Source organism: Lithobates pipiens, unplaced genomic scaffold (assembly GCF_037356315.1).
Source record: "Lithobates pipiens isolate NorthernLeopardFrog02 unplaced genomic scaffold, aLitPip1_a1.2 Scaffold_10, whole genome shotgun sequence".
Taxonomy (NCBI): domain Eukaryota; kingdom Metazoa; phylum Chordata; class Amphibia; order Anura; family Ranidae; genus Lithobates; species Lithobates pipiens.
Window position 1 is genome coordinate 80,433,398 of NW_027507686.1, and position 20,813 is coordinate 80,454,210.

Here is a 20,813-nt window from a genome sequence, read left to right on the forward strand (position 1 = left end):
ATTTTGATGGTTAATGCCAATGGCAGGCTGTACGCTTCACCAGAGCTACCTCAGCAATTACGCTGAACTGACCCAGCTAGTGTGCAAAAGCCCTAATTGCTTGCTGTTAATAATACACTTCACTTTGTAAAATTCAGTAAACCCTTATGGTTCCATAAGGTTCTATACTCAAAAAAAGCTGGCTAGGCTTCGACAATATGGCGCCTCTATTGAAGACCCAAAAATACCAAACAACCTTCCCTCACATTCTCCTGTGACATCCCGTGACCAATCAACACTCTGATATGATATACCATGACTCAGAGGCTCGGCGCTAGAGGTTTAAATAATGGATGGATCATCCTATCAGAGTTAAGTGTGCGAGCCCCGCCTCCGTAAACCTTTCCTAGAGAGCGAGTGAGCCGCGTTCTCATGCTGGTTTCCGGTCCCCAGCTCCGAGCTCACTGTGCCATATGCTGGTGAAGGTCGGAGAGGTGTCAGCCTAAGTTTGGATAGGGAAGCGGCGGCGGGTACTACTCGAGACCCGGGCTTTTAGAACGAAGGTAGGTCACGTTTAGGAAAATATTGTTTTTGTTTTTTACAGCGCAGATTCGAGTCCATTGCATGAAAAGCAGTCTACAGACTCATAATGTACCAACTGTATGCAATGCTAAAAAGATGTCACCGCATCAAAGTTCCACAGGTAAAGATGATGGAAACACCCAATGAAAAATATTTAGGTGCATATTTAAAGAGTTTGGGGTTAGTCCACCTTTTATACTCCCCTATGTATTCCAGCTTCTTTTGTAGATTGAAAAGCAGATCTCCGGTATTGATTCTCAGTCTCCTCTCTGTAGCTGTTGACTTTTAATAACAGAACACTTACCTGTCCAGGGAACCAGCGCTTTCCTAATCCGGGACGGTTCACCACTGGTCTTGGGTCCCTGGTGGCGACATATTTACTTTTGGGAAGCCGGAGTTCTGGCGAACAAATGCAGATTGTTGCATAATGCCTCCGACAAATGGTGTAGTAGTGGCGTCACTCGAGCTGGTGTGCCGTCAACACTGTCCATGCACAGATTGTCGGGGACTTTATCTGATGATCAGCAAAGCGTGGAGGCAGGATCTGATAGTTGGATTCTGCCTGCTCTCTCTGCAAGTGGTGTGTTTGCTGTTTTATAAGGTCCTTGTTATTACTATTATTGTGCATATACATGATGCTGGAGGCCGATATATAATAGGACTGGTTGAGTGATGACACGTGAACCATGGCAGCCCAGTGTTGGCCTGGTTCTTTATACTTTAACCACTTTCAGACCGAACCATTTTTCTGGCTTAAGACCAGACCACTTTTTGCGATTCGGCACTGCGTTGCTTTAACTGACAATTGCGCAGTCGTGCAACGTGGTTCCCAAACAAAATTGACGACTTTTTTTTTTTTTTCCCACAAATAGAGCTTTCTTTTGGTGGTATTTGATCGCCCTAGCGGTTTTCTTATTTTTTGTGCTATTATTTTTTTACTTTTTGTTTATAATAAATATCCCCCAAAAATATATAAAAAAAAAAAGGAAAAAAATTTTCCCCTCAGTTTAGGGCGATACGTATTCTTCTACATATTTTCGGTAAAAAAAATCGCAATAAGCGATTATTGATTGGTTTGCGCAAAAGTTATAGCGTTTACAAAATAGGGGATAGTTTTATAGCATTTTTATAAATTTTTTTTTTTTTTTACTAGTAATAGCGGCAATCAGTGATTTATATAAATTTTTATTTTATTTTTTTGTGACTGCGACATTATGGCGGACACATCAGACATTTTTGACACATTTTGGGACCATTGTCATTTATACAGCAATCATTGCTATACAAATGCAGTGATTCCTGTGTAAATGACACTGGCAGTGTAGGGGTTCAGTGTTCCTAGGGGCGTTTTACTAACTGTGGGGCTTTGTGTTAGTGAACACTGATCTCTGTTTCAATCACATGGAGCAGAGATCAGCGTCACTTGTTGCTAGGCAGAATGGGGAGATGCTGTTTACAACGGCATCTCCCCGTTCAGCCACCCCGTGAGACAATCGCAGGTATCCCAGCGGCGATCGAGTTCCCGGGACCTGCAAACGGACTCACGGGGGTCCCAATCGGCATGCACGCGATGGCAGGGCGGCATCTAAAAATGGACGTACCTGTACGCTAATATGCCTGCCCGTGCCATTCTGCCAACGTACATCGGCATGCGCCGGTCGGGAACTAGTTAACCTCATGGAATTCTGTGACACATATTCACTATGCTCTGTGAGTAGGCACTGCTGTGTCACACATTTCAAAGAACCTGCCTTCTGAACTACAGAGGTGCCGATTCATTAGAAATGGAAAGGAAATGGCAGAGGAAAAGCTGCAAAGCATGCAGGGATCCCAGGGAGTTGTAGACCGAGAGCCTGCTGCCATGCAGTACTCACAGCATGGAATGAGATTTCCGATTAAGTTTATTTTGGATTGGCAAGAACAGACGTAGCGCATAGATCCTTGGTGCTCAACGTGCAGGCCACATGCCACCCACTGGCTCTCTATGTGGGGCTTGAAACCTGTTGGGCACCTTTACAGACTTTGGAAAGTGCCAGGCACTGAAACTCTCTGCATTCCTACTGTCAGACAGTTATCCCTGTTAGCTCCCATTCACAATGGTGCAACCTGTCATGTGATTTGACAGATCAGTCACATTCTATTTCTGGCTATGCAACTGTTCAAATTGGTGTGACTCCGACTGGCACTGACTATGAAAAGGTTCCTGCACTATATTTGACAATTTCATGTGCGACTTGCATTGACATCTTTGCATGAAGTCGCACAGATGTCGGTAACCTGCACGTGAAATTGCACTGACCAGTGACATTGAAATCGCACTGAAGTAGTGCGATTTCCAACCCACATTCGCACTGACCCCAATGCTGGGTATTATTGAAGTCTCTGACACCAATTCTGGGAGTTGTTGTTGCACCTAGAGGTTGACCAATATAACCGCCGATATATGGCCATTTTGGAGAAATCGGCTTTTGCCAATTATTATCCAAATTGGGCCAATATTGAATACTGGCCGTACCTCTGCCAGCAGAGTGTGGAGGAGGGACGTGGGGTTGGCAAGGTAGTGCTACGGTGTGTGTGAAACGAGAGAGGAGCTGTCAAAATTGAGGTTGGCTGTCGCGGTGGGCGGGTCTCTGTCTCTCCCCCTCTCCCCCCCCCCCCCCCTCTCTCTCATATCATCACCCCAATTTCTAAATATCAGCATTGGCCAGAGAAACCCATATCGGTCTACCTCTAGTTGCCCCACTGACGTCAATGATCACTCATTGTGCATTAGGCGTGCAATGGATCGTCACTGATCTGTGATCCGAACGGGTCACCTTGTTCGGATTGGCACACCACGCAATCTGCGGAGCGCTCCGCTGATCGCATGGCTTAGGAAAGGCCGTGGCTTCGGCTTGGCTCCAGAGTGGCGGCCATCTTGGTCTCACCTAAACTACTGCAACTTCCTCCTCCATTGGATTACCTTTTACATTGACTATCCCCCCTTCCGTCCATAATGAATGTTGCTGCAAGACTCATCCACCTTACCAAACATTCAGTGTCTTCCTCCCCTCTCTACCAATCCCTCTACTGGCTTCCACTCACCCAACTAATAAAATACAAAGTACTAACAATATTTTACAAAGCCATCCATAACTCTGCCCCAGCTACATCGCTAATCTAGTCCAAAATACCAACCAAGCTCTCTTTGGTCCTCCCAAGACCTGCTCTCTAGCTCCCTTGTCACCTCCTCCCATGCTCGCCTCCAGGATTTCTCCAGAGCGTCTCCCATCCTTTGGAACTACCTACCCCAATCTGTCAGACTGTCCCCTAATCTATCCATCTTTAGATGATCCCTGAAAACCTCTCTCTTTAAAGAAGCCTATCCTTCTTCTAACTAATACACTGTTTTACTTCCATCAACTCATCCCCCACAGCTATTACCTTTTTTGTATCAATTGACCCTACCTTTTAGATTGTAAGCTCTAATGAACAGGGCCCTCTGATTCCTCTTGTACCAAATTGTAATGTAACTGTAATGTCTGCCTTCATTTTGTTAAGTGCTGTGCAAACTGTTGGTGCTATATAAATACTGTATTACAATAATAGTAATTAGCAGGGCACATGGAGAATGTGACGGGTAGCAAATGTGTCATTTTCAGTGAGCTGCTAATCCAGTGAATGCACAGGCTGGAGCTCTCCATAGTGCTGAACTGTGTTTTTACTCTACCTGCCAATCCAATATCGGGTCTCAAACTAACACATTGGGGCAAATGCTCAGCCCTTTGTATGTTTTGATTCCTTCAAAAGTAATAACGTATTAGTGAATCTCAGATGGTATAGATTGAGGCGATGTTTAGAGCAGGAGTGCCCAACCTTTTGAAGAGACAGGGCCACTTGCGCAACTTGATAACCAGTTGGGGGCCACAATGAGCGGAGCAGGTGAATGACAGGTCCGTGTCCACTTTGCATATGCAGAGCAGATACGGACAGAGCCCACTCTACTCTTTGGGCTCTCCAATCCGCTCAGACGGAAGGGGACCGATGCCTTTCCCCTTATATTTTTGTTTTTTTTTATCGGGACTTTTAATTGAAGGTTTATAATTAATTGAGTAATTCATATTTAGTGGTTCATAGCCAGGGTATATATGGTAATAATACAAAAATTCAATTCATTAATGGCAATGATACAAAAATGAACAATATGCATGACTGAACATATAAAAATACAATATAGATAATCTAATTTGGGGCCTCTCTTAATCCCCCAAAATTTTGATTCACAAGATTATACAATAGGCAATACAGGGTCCAACGGAACACACACACTAATGCCCCATTGTGGGGCATCATAGATACTAGTTAAAACATCCCAAAAGGGATTGACCTAGACACCCATGGAACCTATTATCTGAGGTAATAAACAAGTAGTTGGAATGGATATGACGAAGTACACGGCATCTGTAGCTCAACATGTTTCATGGCTGTAGCCATGGCTTCAGGAGTGAGGCACATGAACTGGATCTTGGGTAAAAAATTATAATTTTATATTGGTTAAAAAAAAAAAAAAAAAAATTTTTTGGGGCAATACTGATGAAATGGCAACAATCGGGTGGATATGAAAAATGTAGTGTGGCACTGGAGGTCGCGAATCACCCAGAGAAAGCCATTTCTGGGGAGCTGTAGTGGCACACCAACAGATGGCCAACGCGGGACAACAATTAAGGTGGGTATAGATCAATGACAGTGGTTGGGTAGATGAGTGCAATCAGTCAATAATGGCTCCTGTGAAAAATAATATAATAGATGAAATTGTGTAGATCAAAATTGTGCAAACTGGCCCAAATGCATGGTTTGCCAGTAATACGGTAATTATTCAACAGTGACTTAAGAGCCCAACTACAAGGTTAAAAATAAAGTGGGGACCTGGACGGAGGTTCTTGAACCTACCAGGCCATTTCCTAATTTAAAGTCCCAAATTCCAATTCCTCTCTTTTCTTATAATGCTCCATAGAGGTGAATGAAGTGTTCTGATTGGGTCTGCTCGAAAAAACGGACAGGCAGACCCCATCAGACCGATCATGTGAAAGGGGCCTAAGTCTGCTTTCACGCTGATGCGCTGCTTTGGTGCGCTTTCAGAAAGCACACCAAACCTGCAGCTGATAACAGAAGTCTATGGTTTAGTGCAGGTAACCAGCAGGTGCACTAAGCTGCACCTGCGGATCAATATAAAAGCAGCCAAGTAACCACTGCAGAACAGTTATGCCCACATATATACTGATTTTTAGTAATAAACTGACTTTTTAACAGTCTTCTATTCAGGTATTGACGGCTGTTGCTGTCCCAGGCGGGAGTGCATTTAGTATCACTCCACCTGTGACTGGAGCCAGCGCTATACAGAAAGCATCAGCTTATGCAGCTCTGCTCCTTCCACAGCCATTTACTTCCTCTACCGCCAGCTCCATTCATAACACTGATACTCTGGGATGGTGGGTTGCCTACCCGCCTTCCCAGAGCCAGGAGTTTGGGGGCCACCAGTTGAGCACTCCTGGTTTAGAGTGCAGGGAAGACCAAAGACTGATTATCATCCTCTTGCAAAGCAATTTGTTAATTTTCCTAGTATAAGCAAAATACAGGTTTGTTTTAAAAAAGGATTCCAGGTATGATATTTTTTTTTAGAGTTGCATAGCTTGTTACAATTCATATACACCTGATAAAAAAAAAAAAAAAAAAAAAAACTACTGTAGGGGAATTTACTGAAACTATAGAGTGCAAAATCTGGAGCAGCTGTGCATGGTAGCCAAGCTGCTTCTAAGGCCCCTTTCACATGGACGTTCCACTTGGGACCGCCTGTCTGTTTTTCAGACGGATGCAATTGGAAATTCATTATTTTTTATGGAGCGATGGGTGTAAACAGCCTATTTTCAATATGATCTGCCAAAAAAACTGACGGGGATCTGTTCCCTTACTACCTAGCGCAGGGGTCTCCAAACTTTATAAACAAAGGGGACTTTTTTTTGTCCTTCAGACTTTGGGGGGCTGGACTGAAGGCCAGCGGGAGTGGAAATTTTCCTGTCATCAGTGGGAGTAAACATCGCCACATTTAGTATTAGGGGAAGAATAGTGCCCCATCCTTATCAGTTTCAATGGGAGAAATAGTGTATCTCTATCTCATCAGTGGATGGAATAATGCCCCAAGGGCCAGATAAAGGCAAGCAAAGAACCGCATCCGGCCCACAGTTTGGAGACAACCGGTCTAGCAGATTGGAACAGATGGCAGTTGGGTGTAAACAGACAGGTAGTCCATTTACATCTGGCCACCTATAGAGGAGAGCTGTCATCTGTCTATGTCTGTGTCTGCTCTGCATAAGCGGAGTGGCAGGAGATCTGTCATCAGCGGGCGGATCACACTCCGTGTGAAGGGGGATTTATTTCAGCTTGTTCAATTAAGATTTGACCCAAAAAAAAAAATGGAAGCTGATTGGCTTTTATGCAGAGCTGGACCAGATTTTCTTCTCCAGTTTTAGTAAATTAGCCCCTATGCATCTATCATACTTGTGTTCACAATGCTACAGGGTAGTCGCTCAGCACAGGACTCCGAAGTGAATGGAGAGCTTTGGAGTAGCGGTGTCTACTAGGGCTGCAACTAACGATTATTTTCATAATTGATTAGTTGGCCGATTTATTGTTTCGATTAATCGGTTAATAACCTTAAAAAAAAAAAGTGTGGTGTATAATTTTGTTAATTTGTAAAGTAAAAAAAATAAAATAATGGAATCCACTCTGAGAATAACAGACAGAACATATACAGTGGGGATCGAAAGTTTGGGCAACCCAAGCAAAAATGTGTATTAATGTGCATAACGAAGCCAAGGAAAGATGGAAAAATCTCCATATGGCATCAAATTACAGATTGGACATTCTTATAATATGTCAAAAAAGTTAGATTTTATTTCCATCATTTACACTTTCAAAATTACAGAAAACAAAAAAATGGCGTCTACAAAAGTTTGGGCACTCTGCAGAGTTAATATCTTGTACTACCCCCTTTGGCAAGTATCACAGCTTGTAAACGCTCTTTGTAGCCAGCCAAGAGTCTCAATTCTTGTCTGAGGTATCTTTGCCCATTCTTCCTTACAAAAGTGTTCCAGTTCTTTGAGATTTCTGGGCTGTCTGTCACGCACTGCTCTTTTAAGGTCTATACATAGATTTTTCAATAATGTTGAGGTCAGAAGATTGTGAAGGCCATGGCAAAACCTTCAGTTAACGCCTCTTCATATAATCCCATGTGGATTTTGAGGTGTGTTTAGGATCATTATCCATTTGTAGAAGCCATCCTCTCTTTAAAGCGGGGTTCCACCCTAAAGTGGAACTTCCGCTGATCGGAACCCTCCCCCCTCCGGTGTCACAATTGGCACCTTTCAGGGGGGAGGGGGGTGGAGATACCTGTCAAAGACAGGTATTTACACCCACTTCCAGGCATAGACTCCCGTGGGAGTCTACGCCATTTCCTGTCCTGCCGCGCTGTCTGCTGGGACACACACGGGTCTCAGAGACAGCGCGGACAATTCCTATTGTGCTGCGCGACTCGCGCATGCGCAGTAGGGAACCGGGAAGTGAAGCCGATGCGCTTCACTTCCTGATTCCCTCACCTAGAATGGTGGCGGCAGGAGCCGAGCGATCGATCGGCCTCGGCTTCCGGCATCGCTGGAACCCGGGACAGGTGAGTACCCATTTATTAAAAGTCAGCAGCTGTAGTATTTATAGCTGCTGGCTTTTAATATATATATTTTTTTTTTTTTTTGTAGGTGGAATCCCTCTTTAACTTCAGCTTTTTCACAGATGGCATCAAGTTACCATCCAAATTTGCTGAAATTTTATTGAATCCATTTTTCCCTCTACTCGTGAAATGTTCCCTGTGCCACTGGCTGCAATACAACCCCAAAACATGATTGATCCACCCCCATGCTTAACAGTTGGCCAGAGGTTCTTTTTCATTAAATTCTGTGCCCTTTCTTCTCCAAACGTACCTTTGCTCATTCCAGCCAAAAAGTTCTATTTTAACCTCATCGGTCCACAGAACTTGTTTCCAAAATGCCTCAGGCTTGTCTATATGTTCATTTGCAAAGTTCAAATGCTGATTTTTGTGGTGAGGACGTAGAAGAGGTTTTCTTCTGATGACTCTTCCATGAAGACCATATTTGTACAAGTATCTCTTTATAGTGGAATAGTGTACCACAACTCCAGTGTCTGCCAGATCTTTCTGGAGGGATCGTGCAGTCAAACGTGGGTTTTGAATTGCTTTTCTCACAATCCTGCGAGCTGTTCTGTCTGATTTTTCTTGGTCTTCCAGATCTTGCTTTAACTTCCACTGTTCCTGATGACTGCCATTTCTTAATTACATTCCGAACAGAGGATATTGACATCTGAAAATGCTTTGCTATCTTCTTATAGCCTTCTCCAGCTTTGTGAGTGTCAACTATTTTCAGTTTTCTAGGCAACTGCTTAGAAGAACCCATGGTGCTGATTGTTGGGGCAAGGTCAGATGAGTCTGGCCATTTAAAACCTTTGAGATTGACATCACCTGGTCTTCCCAGACGATGATTGAGAACAATGCATGACACTGGCAGGTCTCATCTTTGCAAAGGGGGCAGTGCATGCTATAAATTCTGCAGGGTGCCCAAACTTTTGCAGACGCCATTTTTTTGTTTTCTGTAATTTTGAAAGTGTAAATGATGGAAATAAAATTGAACTTTTTTGACATATTATAAGAATGTCTAATCTGTAATTTGATGCCATTTGGAGATTTTTTCCATCTTTCCTTGGCTTCGTTAATTAATTAATTCCACATTAATACACATTTTTACCTGGGGTGCCCGAACTTTCGATCCCCACTGTATATACAATTAGAGGATATATACTGTATATACTATTTAAAGGGTGAATCCGGTAAATATCATCCGATCAAATTTTTTTATTTAAAAACAAAACAATGTCTCTCCTTCAAAAAAAAAAAAATATTTTAAGAACATTTGTTCGATTTTCTAATCGTTAGTGGGGTCAAATCGACTTTCATTTTCAACCACAGTGATGGGAAAATTTGTAAATGGAAAACTTCTTGGTTAAAGGAATTTTCAGACAGTGTATGTGGTTTTCGTTCAGAAATTACATTAATTTTAAAAACAGAATGTTAAAAACAAGTGAAAATTTCAAACAACATTCTTTCATTCACTGAATGTACAACGACTTTTTGCCTGACTATTTTCTTCTGAACATTTTATCTGTGTGGCCAGCATACGGCTCGGTACACACCTATGCAGCTTCCTTTTGATCCGTTTCTGCAGTGCTTTTTGCTGTGTTACTTTTTTGCGCATGTGATTTATTTATTTATTTTTTGTGCGATTTGCGTTTTTTGCATATTTTTTTTTTTTTTACCAATTTGTTTTGCTGCAAAATTGAAGTATATTGAACCAAAAAAAGCACTGTTTTGCATTAAAAAAAAGTCCCTGACCTTTTCCAAATAGGCAGCAACTGAAAAAAGCATAGATGTGAACGTGTCCTATAGGAAACCATGTAAATGAAGTGTAGTGCGTTTCTGCAAAAAGCACCAAACACACAGGCGTGAACCAGGTCTAAGACATTTAGTAACATAATGGGGTTAAAAAAACTAAAATTAGCCCTTTTATAGTACAAAAAAAAACAGATAACTATTGTAAGGGGTTCATTTTTTTTTACTGTAGAACTGTGAGTAATATTTACAGTAGCGATTTGCTCTTTTTGTACTATAGAAAGGGCTCATTTTAGTTTTATTTTTTACCCCATTATGTTACTGATCGATTATGAAAATAGTAATCGATTATGAAATTAATCGATTCGTTATCGATTAGTTGTTTCAGCCCTAGTGTCTACAGTTATTTCCAGCTTCTAGAGCATGATCTCACAGATATGGTGTGTAACCTATTTTTTATTTCTTTAGTGAATGATAAATACAGATTTTAGATGCAGTCTTCACCTGTTTGGTCAGTGTCCCAGCATGCCAAGGGTGGGGCAGTATTTATAGCCTGCTTGCTGCCCATTACTGGTAGTGAAGGACCGTGACAAGCGACAAGTGTCAGTGATAAGCAAATGAGGTTGTCATCTGAGATTTGCATATATATTTACTAATTTAACAAGGCAGGTAACATTATAGGACATATTAGCTGACTCTTGACTCCCATTTTTGTTTATTTACATAGCCATGTCTAAGGCTTCCCGGGCTGTTAAAGGTGTGAAGAAAGTAGATGTTTCCGGTGTGATTCGAGCAGTCATAGGTGCTGGGCAGGCTGCACCAGGACCCCCTCTAGGACCAACCTTGGGACAGGTAAGTACAACTCAGATGAGAGTGGTGCAATGCATAGGTTAATTTTGTAGATAACGTCATAATTCCACCAATGGACACAATGACCGAACTTCAAATATTGATGGAAGTTCACTGTTGCATAATGTGTTTTTCTCTATCATTCATTGACGGACACAGCAGCTCTTCTTGACCTTAGGGTTATATCGCCCTTTTAGGGGAGGACTAGGCAGCAAGTGTCAAAAACAGCAACACTTGCACAGTACCGCCCAGGGAGCGGTCCTACTGGCTATAACCCCTCACACTGCATCCAGCACATCCAGCAGCTCAGTTTTTTTTTTTTTTTTTTCCCAGCATTTTTTTGATTCCTTTTGATCTTCAATCAACAGCCGGGCTGGGTGATAGGCTGGATAATATAGATTAATATAGTCTCCCCAGCCTGGCCATCGAGTGTGAGCAGGCCCTAGCTATGCGCTGGGTCGGCCACGACATGCCCCATCTATTCCAGGGGTGGCTGGTGAGCTATATGCTTCGGGGCACACATATGACCAGCTACTGCTGTCTGTGTCGGTGTGCCGTGGCTGGCAGCCACCCCGTACTGCTTGGGTGATGGGTCTGTCTGTGGCACGTGTTCAGCAGTTCCTCCAGGAGGGGTAAGTATGGTTCCACCTGTCTCGGCAGGATGGAGCAGCTGGGTATTTCCTAGGAGGTTGACTAGGGGGTCTTTCACTCTCCCTTTCTTCTCTCACTGTCCTTTCCCTCCTCCCCAAGCTGGGCCGCTGTTTGACTGACTGGGCACCGGGGGGGGGGGGGGGGTGCGGTGCAAATACCTGGCCAGGGGGCTCTGGGTCCTGGCAGGGGGCTGCACTGGGTATTGTGGGTCCACTCATCTCTTCCCCTTTTTCTGGTCTACGGTGGGTGTCTCTGCTGTGTGAGCCATGTGGGGAGGCCGCCGCCCGCTCTGTGGCCATTTTGTGGTAGCCACAGCTAGTTTTTGTTTGCCTTCAGTCATTTTCTAGTAGTTCGGCCATTTTCTAGTAGCCTCTGGTTGTTTTGCCTCTAGCACTGGGTGCTTGTTTCCTTCTAGAACAGTGGGCTTCCACACAGACACCTCGTGGATGGCACACGGGAGAGTGGACAGCAGCACAGCGCAGTACCTGGGTCAGGGTGGTGAGTCCTGCGGGGGTCCCCTCAGTCTGTGCAGCTAGGAGGGTGGACTCTTGTGTGACTTGTTTTAGGTCCCTAAGTGGTGGCAGGTGAGTGTGGGTCAAAATGGCTTTAGAAGCGGACACTTCTTCCCCAGACATCGCTGTAACTGGTTCCCCTGCACCTGTGGTGCCTATGGACGCTCTGTCGGCGGTCCTGGAGGCCTTTGTTGCCAAGGTGGAAGTGGCGTGCGGGCGCAAGGGGGGGGGGGGGGGGTAAATGCCGCCCACCGTCTTCTGGGGAAAGCTCTGATTCAGACTGGGGCCCCGCAGTGACTGGTGGCCCCTGTTCTGACGTATCGGAGGAATGCGGACCAGGACCGTTCGGACAGTGAGAATGACTCTGTGTCTGGGTCAACACAGGAAAAGATGCTTGTAGGAGCACTTATTACAGCGGTGCGGGATACCCTAAAAATGGAGGATATGGCGGGGGCATCTACAGAGGTGTCGGTCCCTTTTTGGGTCCCACATCTAAGGGGTTTCCTTACCTAACTTATTTTGATGATACGTTTATTTACACGAAATGGGGAAAACCGCAGCGGGCCTTTTCAGTCCCGAAACGCATGGCGGTGCATTACCCCCTTTGCGCAGAGTTTTCTGAAGAAATGGACATCTCCTCGGACAGTTAGTGCAGGGCCTTAAGTATGTCTGTGACGCGGCCTTAGATACGACCCCTTGCTCTCTAGAGCCTCAGTATCAGCAGTAGTGCTACGTCGCCTGATTTGGTTGAAATGCTAGTCTGCGGACCAGGCATCTAAGAAAGCACTGGCTGACTTGCCATTCCAGGGAGAGAGGCTATGTGGAGCCTTGCTGGATGACATTATTAAGAATGTTACTGGGGGTAAGAATACGTTGCTCCCACAGATATGAATAAGCGCCATGATAGGGCGTGAAATGCGTTTGCTATTTGCCCTGTTTTTACCCGATTTATGTGGTGACTGTATTTTATTATTTGATAAAATAGATGCCTTTTTTGATGTGCGGCCATACAGGACTTATTATTCTCCTCTACCTTGCTCTCACAGTCCTGGAAAGTTAAGGAGCCACGCCGTAGGCAAGGGCCCTCCTTTTCCACTGGGAAGCGGGTTTTTTGTCCACCCGGGTCGGCAGGTAAGCGTTCCCAGTCCGACAAGGTGCCTGCTGAATGACAAAAGCGTCCCTGGTTTCGCAAGCCTGTGAACAAATACGTTACCGCATGAAGGTTTGCCCCGCCTGACTCTCGAGTGAGGGGGTCGCCTTCAGGAGTTTCCAGCTCTGTGGACCTCCCCTGCATTCTGACCAGTGGGTCTGTGAACTGGTTTCCTCAGGATACAAGATATAGTTTCTTTCTTGTTCGCCAAACAGATTCCCCCCCCCTCCAATCTTCTTTTGGCTTGTCGGGAGGCAGTCTGTTTGGGGCAGTACAGGACCTGCTGCTGCACGGGGTGATAGTACCTGTACCGACACTGGAAAGGTTTCAGGTGTTCTACTCCAATCTGTTTGTAGTCCAAAAGGAGGAAGGGGTCCGTCCTGGACCTCAAGGCCCTCAACAGCTTTGTGAAAGTACAAAGGTTCAGGATGGAATCCGTTCGCTCAGTGGTCGCTGCACTCCCTCAGGGGGATTTTCTGGCATCCCTGGACATCAAGGACGCATACTTGCATGTCCCATATGCATCAAGCATCAGAGGCTTCTGCGATTTGCAGTCGGGGATGAGCACTACCAATTTGTAGCTCTCCCTTTGGGCCTGGCTTCGGCACTGAGGGTCTTCACCAAGATGCTAGCCCCAATTTTGGCTTTGCTGAGGCAGCGAGGGATCGCTATTATGGGGTACCTGGACGACCTCCTTCTGAGGGCCTCAGAATTAAGGGAGAATGTGGCAATCGCCGTGAAAAATCTTAGGGAGTTTGGGCACTGAACCTACAGAAGTCGGTGTTGCCGACTCAACGCCTGGAGTACCTGGGCTTGCTTCTGGACTCCTCCAGAGGCGAGAGTCTTTCTCCCTTCGGACAAGTTGCAGACCCTATAAGCTGTGGTAAAGTTGTTGGTGTACCACAGGTGGTCGTCGCTACGTTTTTGCATGCAAGTCCTGAGTCTCATGGTAGCCACTTTCGAGGAGGTACCGTATGCTCAATTTCACACTTGAGTCTTGCAAAAGGAGATATTGTCCAAATGGGGCAAATCTCCATCGTCCCTGGATTGTCAAATTCGGGTGAGCCAGCTAGCCAGGGATTCCCTGCTCTGGTGGCTGAGGTCGCCGGTCCTTCCTTCCTTCCTTCCTTCCTTCCTTCCTTCCTTCCTTCCTTCCTTCCTTCCTTCCTTCCTTCCTTCCTTCCTTCCTTCCTTCCTTCCTTCCTTCCTTCCTTCCTTCCTTCCTTCCTTCCTTCCTCTTCATTGGATGGTGATCACAACGGACGCAGCCTGACTGTTTGGGGGGAGGGTGAAGAGTTTAGGGTGTACAGTCAGCCCAGGGTCAGTGGACCCAGGAGGAATCCAACCTGCCGATCAATGTACTGGAGCTTTGGGCAATCAGGCGGTGCCTCTCCGCAGGGGCGTCCAGCCAGGATCCAGTCAGACAACTCTACGGCAGTGGCATATGTCAACCATCAAGGAGGAACAAGGAGCTCGGCTGCAGCACTGGAGGTCACTCATATCCTGCAGTGTGTCGGCTGTGTACATTTTGGGTGTAGAAAACTGGCAAGCAGACTACCTAATTTGTCAAATTCGGGTGAGCCAGCTAGTCGGGGATTCCCTGCTCTGGTGGCTGAGGTTGCCGGCCCTTCGGTCTAGGAAGTCGTTCCTTCCTCTTCATTGGATGGTGATCACTATGGACTAAGGGGAATGGTCGCTACATCCGGATGTTTTTCGGCTCCTTTTGCCTAAGGTGGTGCACAATGTGGATCTCCTGGCTTCTCGACTCAATCGGAAGGTACTATGTCTGCTTCGCAGAGTGAAGGCCAAGGGGATTCCGGTGATTCCGATTGCCCCAGATTGGCCTCTGTGGTACACCGACATAGTACGAATGGGGGGCGGATGTTCCTTGGTGACTGCCGATGTGAGAGGACCTGCTGTCTCAAGGTCCAATATTTCATTCTGCTTTACCGTCACTGGCTTTAACGGCGTGGCTGTTGAAAGCCAGGTGCTAAGGGATTGAGTTTGTTGGATTCTGTAATATCCACTATGTTCATCTTATCGGAAAATGTATCATTGTACGAAGGCTTACATCTCCATGTGTGTTGAGCTGGGGTGGCGTCCGCGTACGTATTCACTTTCAAGGATCGTGCTGTTTTTGTAGCGAGGAGTGGATCAGAAACTTGCATTAAGCACCATTTAACCACTTAAGGACTGCCTTCTGTACATATACGTCGGTACTTTAAAGAGGGCTATCTCGGTAACAGCAGCAGCAGCTGCTGCCACAACCGAGATATTCCTTTTTACAGGAGGCGGTCCTGTTTATGATAATGGTGGTCTCAGCAGCGGGTTCGCCGCGAGATCACCATTATTGGCGGTGGGAGAGGTGCCATCCCCCTCCCGCACCCTCCGCCGCTTACTGGAGCTGTCGGTAGCGGCGGAGGCGATCGGGTCCTGCACACTGCTGGGTATAGACACAAGTGAGGTTAAGATGACCCCCACTCATCTCTATACCATAGGAGGGCGGAAGCGACGTCCAAACATCACTTCCACCCATACCTCTTAAAGGAACTTTTATTTTTTTTTCCCCATGTCATTTTTTCAAATGACTTGCTTTGCTTAAACAAAAGTGTAAAAATAAATAAAATCAAGTAAAATGAGAAAAAAAAAATGTTTTTAAAACGCCCCGTCCCGACGAGCTCGTGCGCAGAAGCGAGCACATATGTGAGTATCGCTCACATATTAAAATGGTGTTCAAACCACACATGTGAGGTATCACCGTGATCGGTAGAGTGAAAGCAGTAATTCTAGCCCTAGACCTCCTCTGTAACGCAAAACGTGCAACGTGTAGAATTTTTTAAAATTACGCTTATGGGGATTTGAGGGTAAAAGTTTGACACCATTCCACAAGCGGGCACAATTTTGAAGCATGACATGTTGGGTATCAATTTACTTGGCGTAACATTATCCTTCACAATATTAAAAAAAATGGCCTAATTTTACTGTTTTTATTTATTTTATTCAAAAAAGTTTACTTTAATTTAATTTCTAGCAGAAAAAAACATTTTAAACATCTAAACACCGAGTCTGAAAAAAGAGGCCTGGTCCTTAAGTGGTTAATGGGCAGATATCAGCTTTGTGTTGGTTTGTGTTTGTTTGTTTTTTTTTTTTTTTTTTTTTTTTTTTATTATTTATTTATTTTTTCCAGCGGCTCATTCATTGATGAGTGCGTTTTTGTTCAGGGGGTTTGACATGTGTCCCCTCCAATTTGGCCACCACTACCTCTGTGGGCTTTGAATCTGGTGCTCTGTGCTTCAGAAATCGCTGTTTGAAAAAATTAGGGAGATTCCCTTATTGACACTCTCTCAGAAGGTGGTCTTTCTAGTGGCCTAGTGTCTTGCAAGTCTTCCTACTTTGTCTTCCACAAGGATAAGGGGGTGCTGCGTCCGCAGTCTTCATTTCTTCCAAAGGTTGTTTCAGCCTTCCATTTAAATGAGGACATTGTGCTTCCATCCTTATGTCCTCAGCCGTCACACCCTAAAGAGGTGGCTTTGCATTCCCTGGACGTGGTCTGGGCTCTGCGGGTGTATCTGTCTGCTACGGCTCCTTTTCGGAGGTCGAACTCACTGTTTGTATCGGTGGCTGGCCCGAAGAAGGGACTGGCAGTCTCATCGGCCACCATCTCTCACGGGCACCTCCCTTTCCTGTCACGGTGCATTATACCAGGGCAGTTGGTGCCTCTTGGGTTTTCCAACATCAAGCGTCTGTTTTCTCAGGTGTGTAAGGCGGAGACTTGGTCGACTGTTCACACTTTTACTAAATTTTACAAGGTTCTTATGTTAAAAAAATAAAAAATTATTTTTTACTAGGTTGATGTGAGTGCATCTTCAGATGCTTGCTTCGGCCACAAGGTTTTGTAGGCGGCTGTTTAAGGTTGCAATTCCTCCGTTGAGGAGCTCTGGTTGTTATGGGTGGAGTTGTTTGCTGTTCCAATCCCTTGTTTCTAATTTTGGTTCTCCTTTTGCTATTTGAATACAGTGTAGCAGGGATGCATGTGGCAGCTTGAGGCCTCGTTCATACTATGTGCAGAAACGTCAGTTTTTCTGCAAGGGCACAAAAACAATTAGTTTTAAAAAAAAAATAAAAAATTTGTCTCTACAAGTGAAATCTGCACATCAGTTTTAATCAGTGTGGTTTTTATTTATTTTTCAAATGTCTCTGAAACCCTTGACTTTGTATTCCTTTGTCTTCCAGAGAGGCATACCAATTGGACAGTTTTGTAAAGAGTTTAATGAGAAGACCAAAGACATCATCGAAGGAGTCCCTTTGCGTGTGAAGATCTTTGTTAATGTAAATATTTTTTGACCTACATTCCACTACTTTGCAATTGTCCTCTCCGCTCCTCACAATACCTCCTGCTCTCTAGCTAGCTATATATGTTGAGTGGGGAATTTTATTTGCTTGGGTGTAACTTTAACTTTTTTTTTCTTATTCCCCCCCTCCCCCAACACATAGGGGACATTTTGTCCCCTATGTGTTGGGTGTGTGTTGTTTTTTTTTGTTTTTTTTTATTTTTAATGACAGATTCTCTTTAATGAGACATCCAGGGTCTCCTCTTTTCTCCTCCTCAAAAAATACATTTTTGGAGGTGTAAAATCAATTTTAAGATACTTTTTGTGTGGTGTGTTTTTTTTTTTTTTTTTTTTTTTTTTTTTAATTTATTTTAAATTTATTTTTGTTTTTAGCCTGATCGAACATACCAAATGAAGATTGGGCTGCCACCTACGTCATACTTCCTCAAAGCTGCTGCTGGCATCGAAAAAGGTGCTTCACGGACAGGTTTGTAATGACTACAAATCTATAGTCATTGTAAAAAATGTAGATTAACTTGAGCCAGGAAGAGGAGTCGAGATGACTTTGATAAGGTTTCTTCATATAGAATTAAATCTGCATTCAAATAATTTTTTTTTTCTTTTTCTCCTGGGAGTAGAGAAATTTCCGTTTAAAAAAAAAAAAAAAAAAAATATGAATTTTTTTTTTTTGGTCTTTTCCATACTGCCTGCACACTTGCTAGTGTGGGCAGCATCCATTTAGGCTACAGTGAGCCTTGATGAGGGGGTGGTGTGAAGTGCTTTTTACTACTTTTTATTCATGTCATTGCGCAGCAGCTCGGTGCATTGCGCTGCTGTGTTGTGACTTGCGGTGCCTTCCTGTGCGCTGTGATAAAATGCCACATATCTGTATGTGTGTGGGGTGTTTTTTATTTTTTTGGCTGAATTACCTCATTTGGACAGAATCTTAAAGCATTTGTTAACCCAAAATAATAAAAATAAAGTTCCTGTTCCTTTTTTAAAGCATGTTATACAGTACAGTGCTTGTTCTTTGTATTTTGGCTTCCTGTGTCACCTAAAATACCTGGCTTATCCTGCCAGTTTCTACCCTCCCTCTGTGCGCTGACTTGGCTATATTGGGGATGCTGAGCCTGACACAGTTTCCTGCGTAAGTGCCGCTGTCATACGCTGCTATCTGCAGCTCTCCACTGTCTCCCTCTGTCTTCTTTCTCCCCCCCCCCCCCCCTCACTATTGCTGATCCTCTCCTCTTCCCTGCTACTTCAAATATAACTGATCTGTATATCATCCCCTTTGTCAGATAAAAAGCTGTGTCCTAGTGCCTATGCTTTATAAACAAACAAACGATTTCTACCTGTTTTAACAGCTTCTCCCAGCGATCACATGTATCCAGGCTCTCTGCTCCTCTCTACCCCGCATGACTGACTAACGTCAGCAGGGGAATCTTGGCCCTGCCCACTAGAGATATCACGTGGGGAGAGCCTGGAGTCGTGTGATCGCTGGAAGAAGCTGTTGCTGTTTAAACGGTAGAATTTGTGGGTGCTTTTTTTTTTTTTTTTTTTTTTTTTTCTCTGCTCATGCGATTGACTCACTGCTGTTCTCAGCAGTTTTCTTTCAGTGCAACGCTGAGACTTGGGGGTTGATTTAGGCAAATCTGCTGTGCACTGCACTACAAGTGCACTTGAAAGTGAAGTTGCTGTAGAACTGAGGGGAAGCGCTGCTGATTTCTAACATCCAATCATGTGCAAGCAAAAATGCTGTTTATTTTCTTTGCATGTCCCCCTCAGATCTACAGCGACTGCACTCGCATTGCACTTGTAGTGCACAGTGGATTTGCCTTTAGTAATTGAACCCCTTGATGTAGAAGGAAGACCCTTCTACTCCGAAATCAGGAAGTAGAAAGTTGGAAGTAAGTGGAGTTCATACGGAAGTTAGTACACAAAATATCTAACAAGTGAATTCACACTTTCCCAAGTCATCGTATAGGATAGCACATAAGTGAAAGAGCACTAATCTGTTATTGTGTTTCCTCCATCTGGAGGAGACCTGCTACTTGGAAACTTGTGGAAGGAGGCGCCGTTCAGGGCTCTCCATCTGTATTTCTCCACCTACCACCCTTTGTATTTGGGCCCCCTAGGTGGACGTGCCTGATGCAGGCTTCTGGGTTTGTCAATTCTCCTGGAGCTAATCTTCTAAGGCACTAAAGGGATGTCCCTTTTTGGGGACATGCCGGGCACCAAATTCAAGTGGGGTTATTCCACTTCCTGAGCACTGTAGTTCCTGGTTCTGATGCTGTGCAAGGGGAAGAGAAAACTCTTTTCCAGCCCAGTGCCTTGGACAGGCTGAGGACTGGTATGCCTGTTGGGAATAATGGCAGTCTTGGTCTTCATTTCAGCACTTGTGCCAGGTTAGATGTTACTATTTTCTATGGCCATTAAACTATTTTAGCTTTGACAGCTTGTGCATGCAATACGCTTTTAGGGCTCCTGCCCACAGGACGTTTTTTTACAGCTGCTGTTAGGGGCGTCTAGAGACACTTACATTTTTTTTTTTTTTTTTTTTTTTTTAAACACCGCTCCATGTTTAGCCTATGTGTCCATGTACGCATAAACTTTCTGAGGTTTTGGAGGCAGTAGAAAAAAAGTCAGCCTGTGCATCCAGAAGCAGAGGCTGTTGAGCTGTAAAAACAAAATGCTGTAACAAGCATTTAGTTGCGTTTGGCATTTTATAGGCGTTTTTACATTATACGGAGTGTTTACTGAAAAAAAGCATATAAAACGCTGATCAAAAACGCGGCTAACTGTGTGTTTTTAACGCTGCTTTTTCCTGGCTGCGGCAGGGGAGAACAGGCTGCATTCGTTTTTGAAAGTAGTAAATATATTCTTTAGAGATCTAGTTGACAGGTGATTCCTGTTTTTGACCTGCGTTTTAGAGTGCATATCAAATATGGGTCTGCAGAATCCCACTGACCTTTATGTAAGCAACACACAGGACAGGTCAGAGGCCGAGTTTCATCCTCTTTATGTTGTGCTATGTTTCAATGGAAAACGCAGCATATGACTAGAACATCTTTCAATGCAAACCCTTTGATTTACATTCCAGTGAAATGTGTTTGACAGACACAGGGTTATTTCCCTAAAGTAGGGTTAGATTTGCCAGTCTTTTATTGCTGTATGTCACCCAAATCCGGAGATTTCCCTAACTTTGTCTTGGTGTTGTATGTAAAACGGATGGGAAATGAAGTGAAATCTTTCTAGTGCTGCAAAAATGTCTT

At 44.4% G+C, this 20,813-nt stretch overlaps 1 protein-coding gene across 1 annotated transcript in view; it reads left to right on the top strand.

Moving 5' to 3' along the window:
- The first annotated feature begins 376 nt into the window (after positions 1 to 376).
- Positions 377 to 20,813, top strand: part of MRPL11 (mitochondrial ribosomal protein L11) — a 39,912-nt gene continuing 19,475 nt past the window's right edge. The window contains exons 1-4 of the mRNA XM_077456177.1: positions 377 to 542; positions 10,776 to 10,900; positions 17,444 to 17,539; positions 17,935 to 18,028. Coding sequence (XP_077312303.1) covers positions 10,778 to 10,900; positions 17,444 to 17,539; positions 17,935 to 18,028 — 313 coding nt within the window. The 5' untranslated portion in view covers positions 377 to 542; positions 10,776 to 10,777. The remainder of the gene's footprint in view (positions 543 to 10,775; positions 10,901 to 17,443; positions 17,540 to 17,934; positions 18,029 to 20,813) is intronic.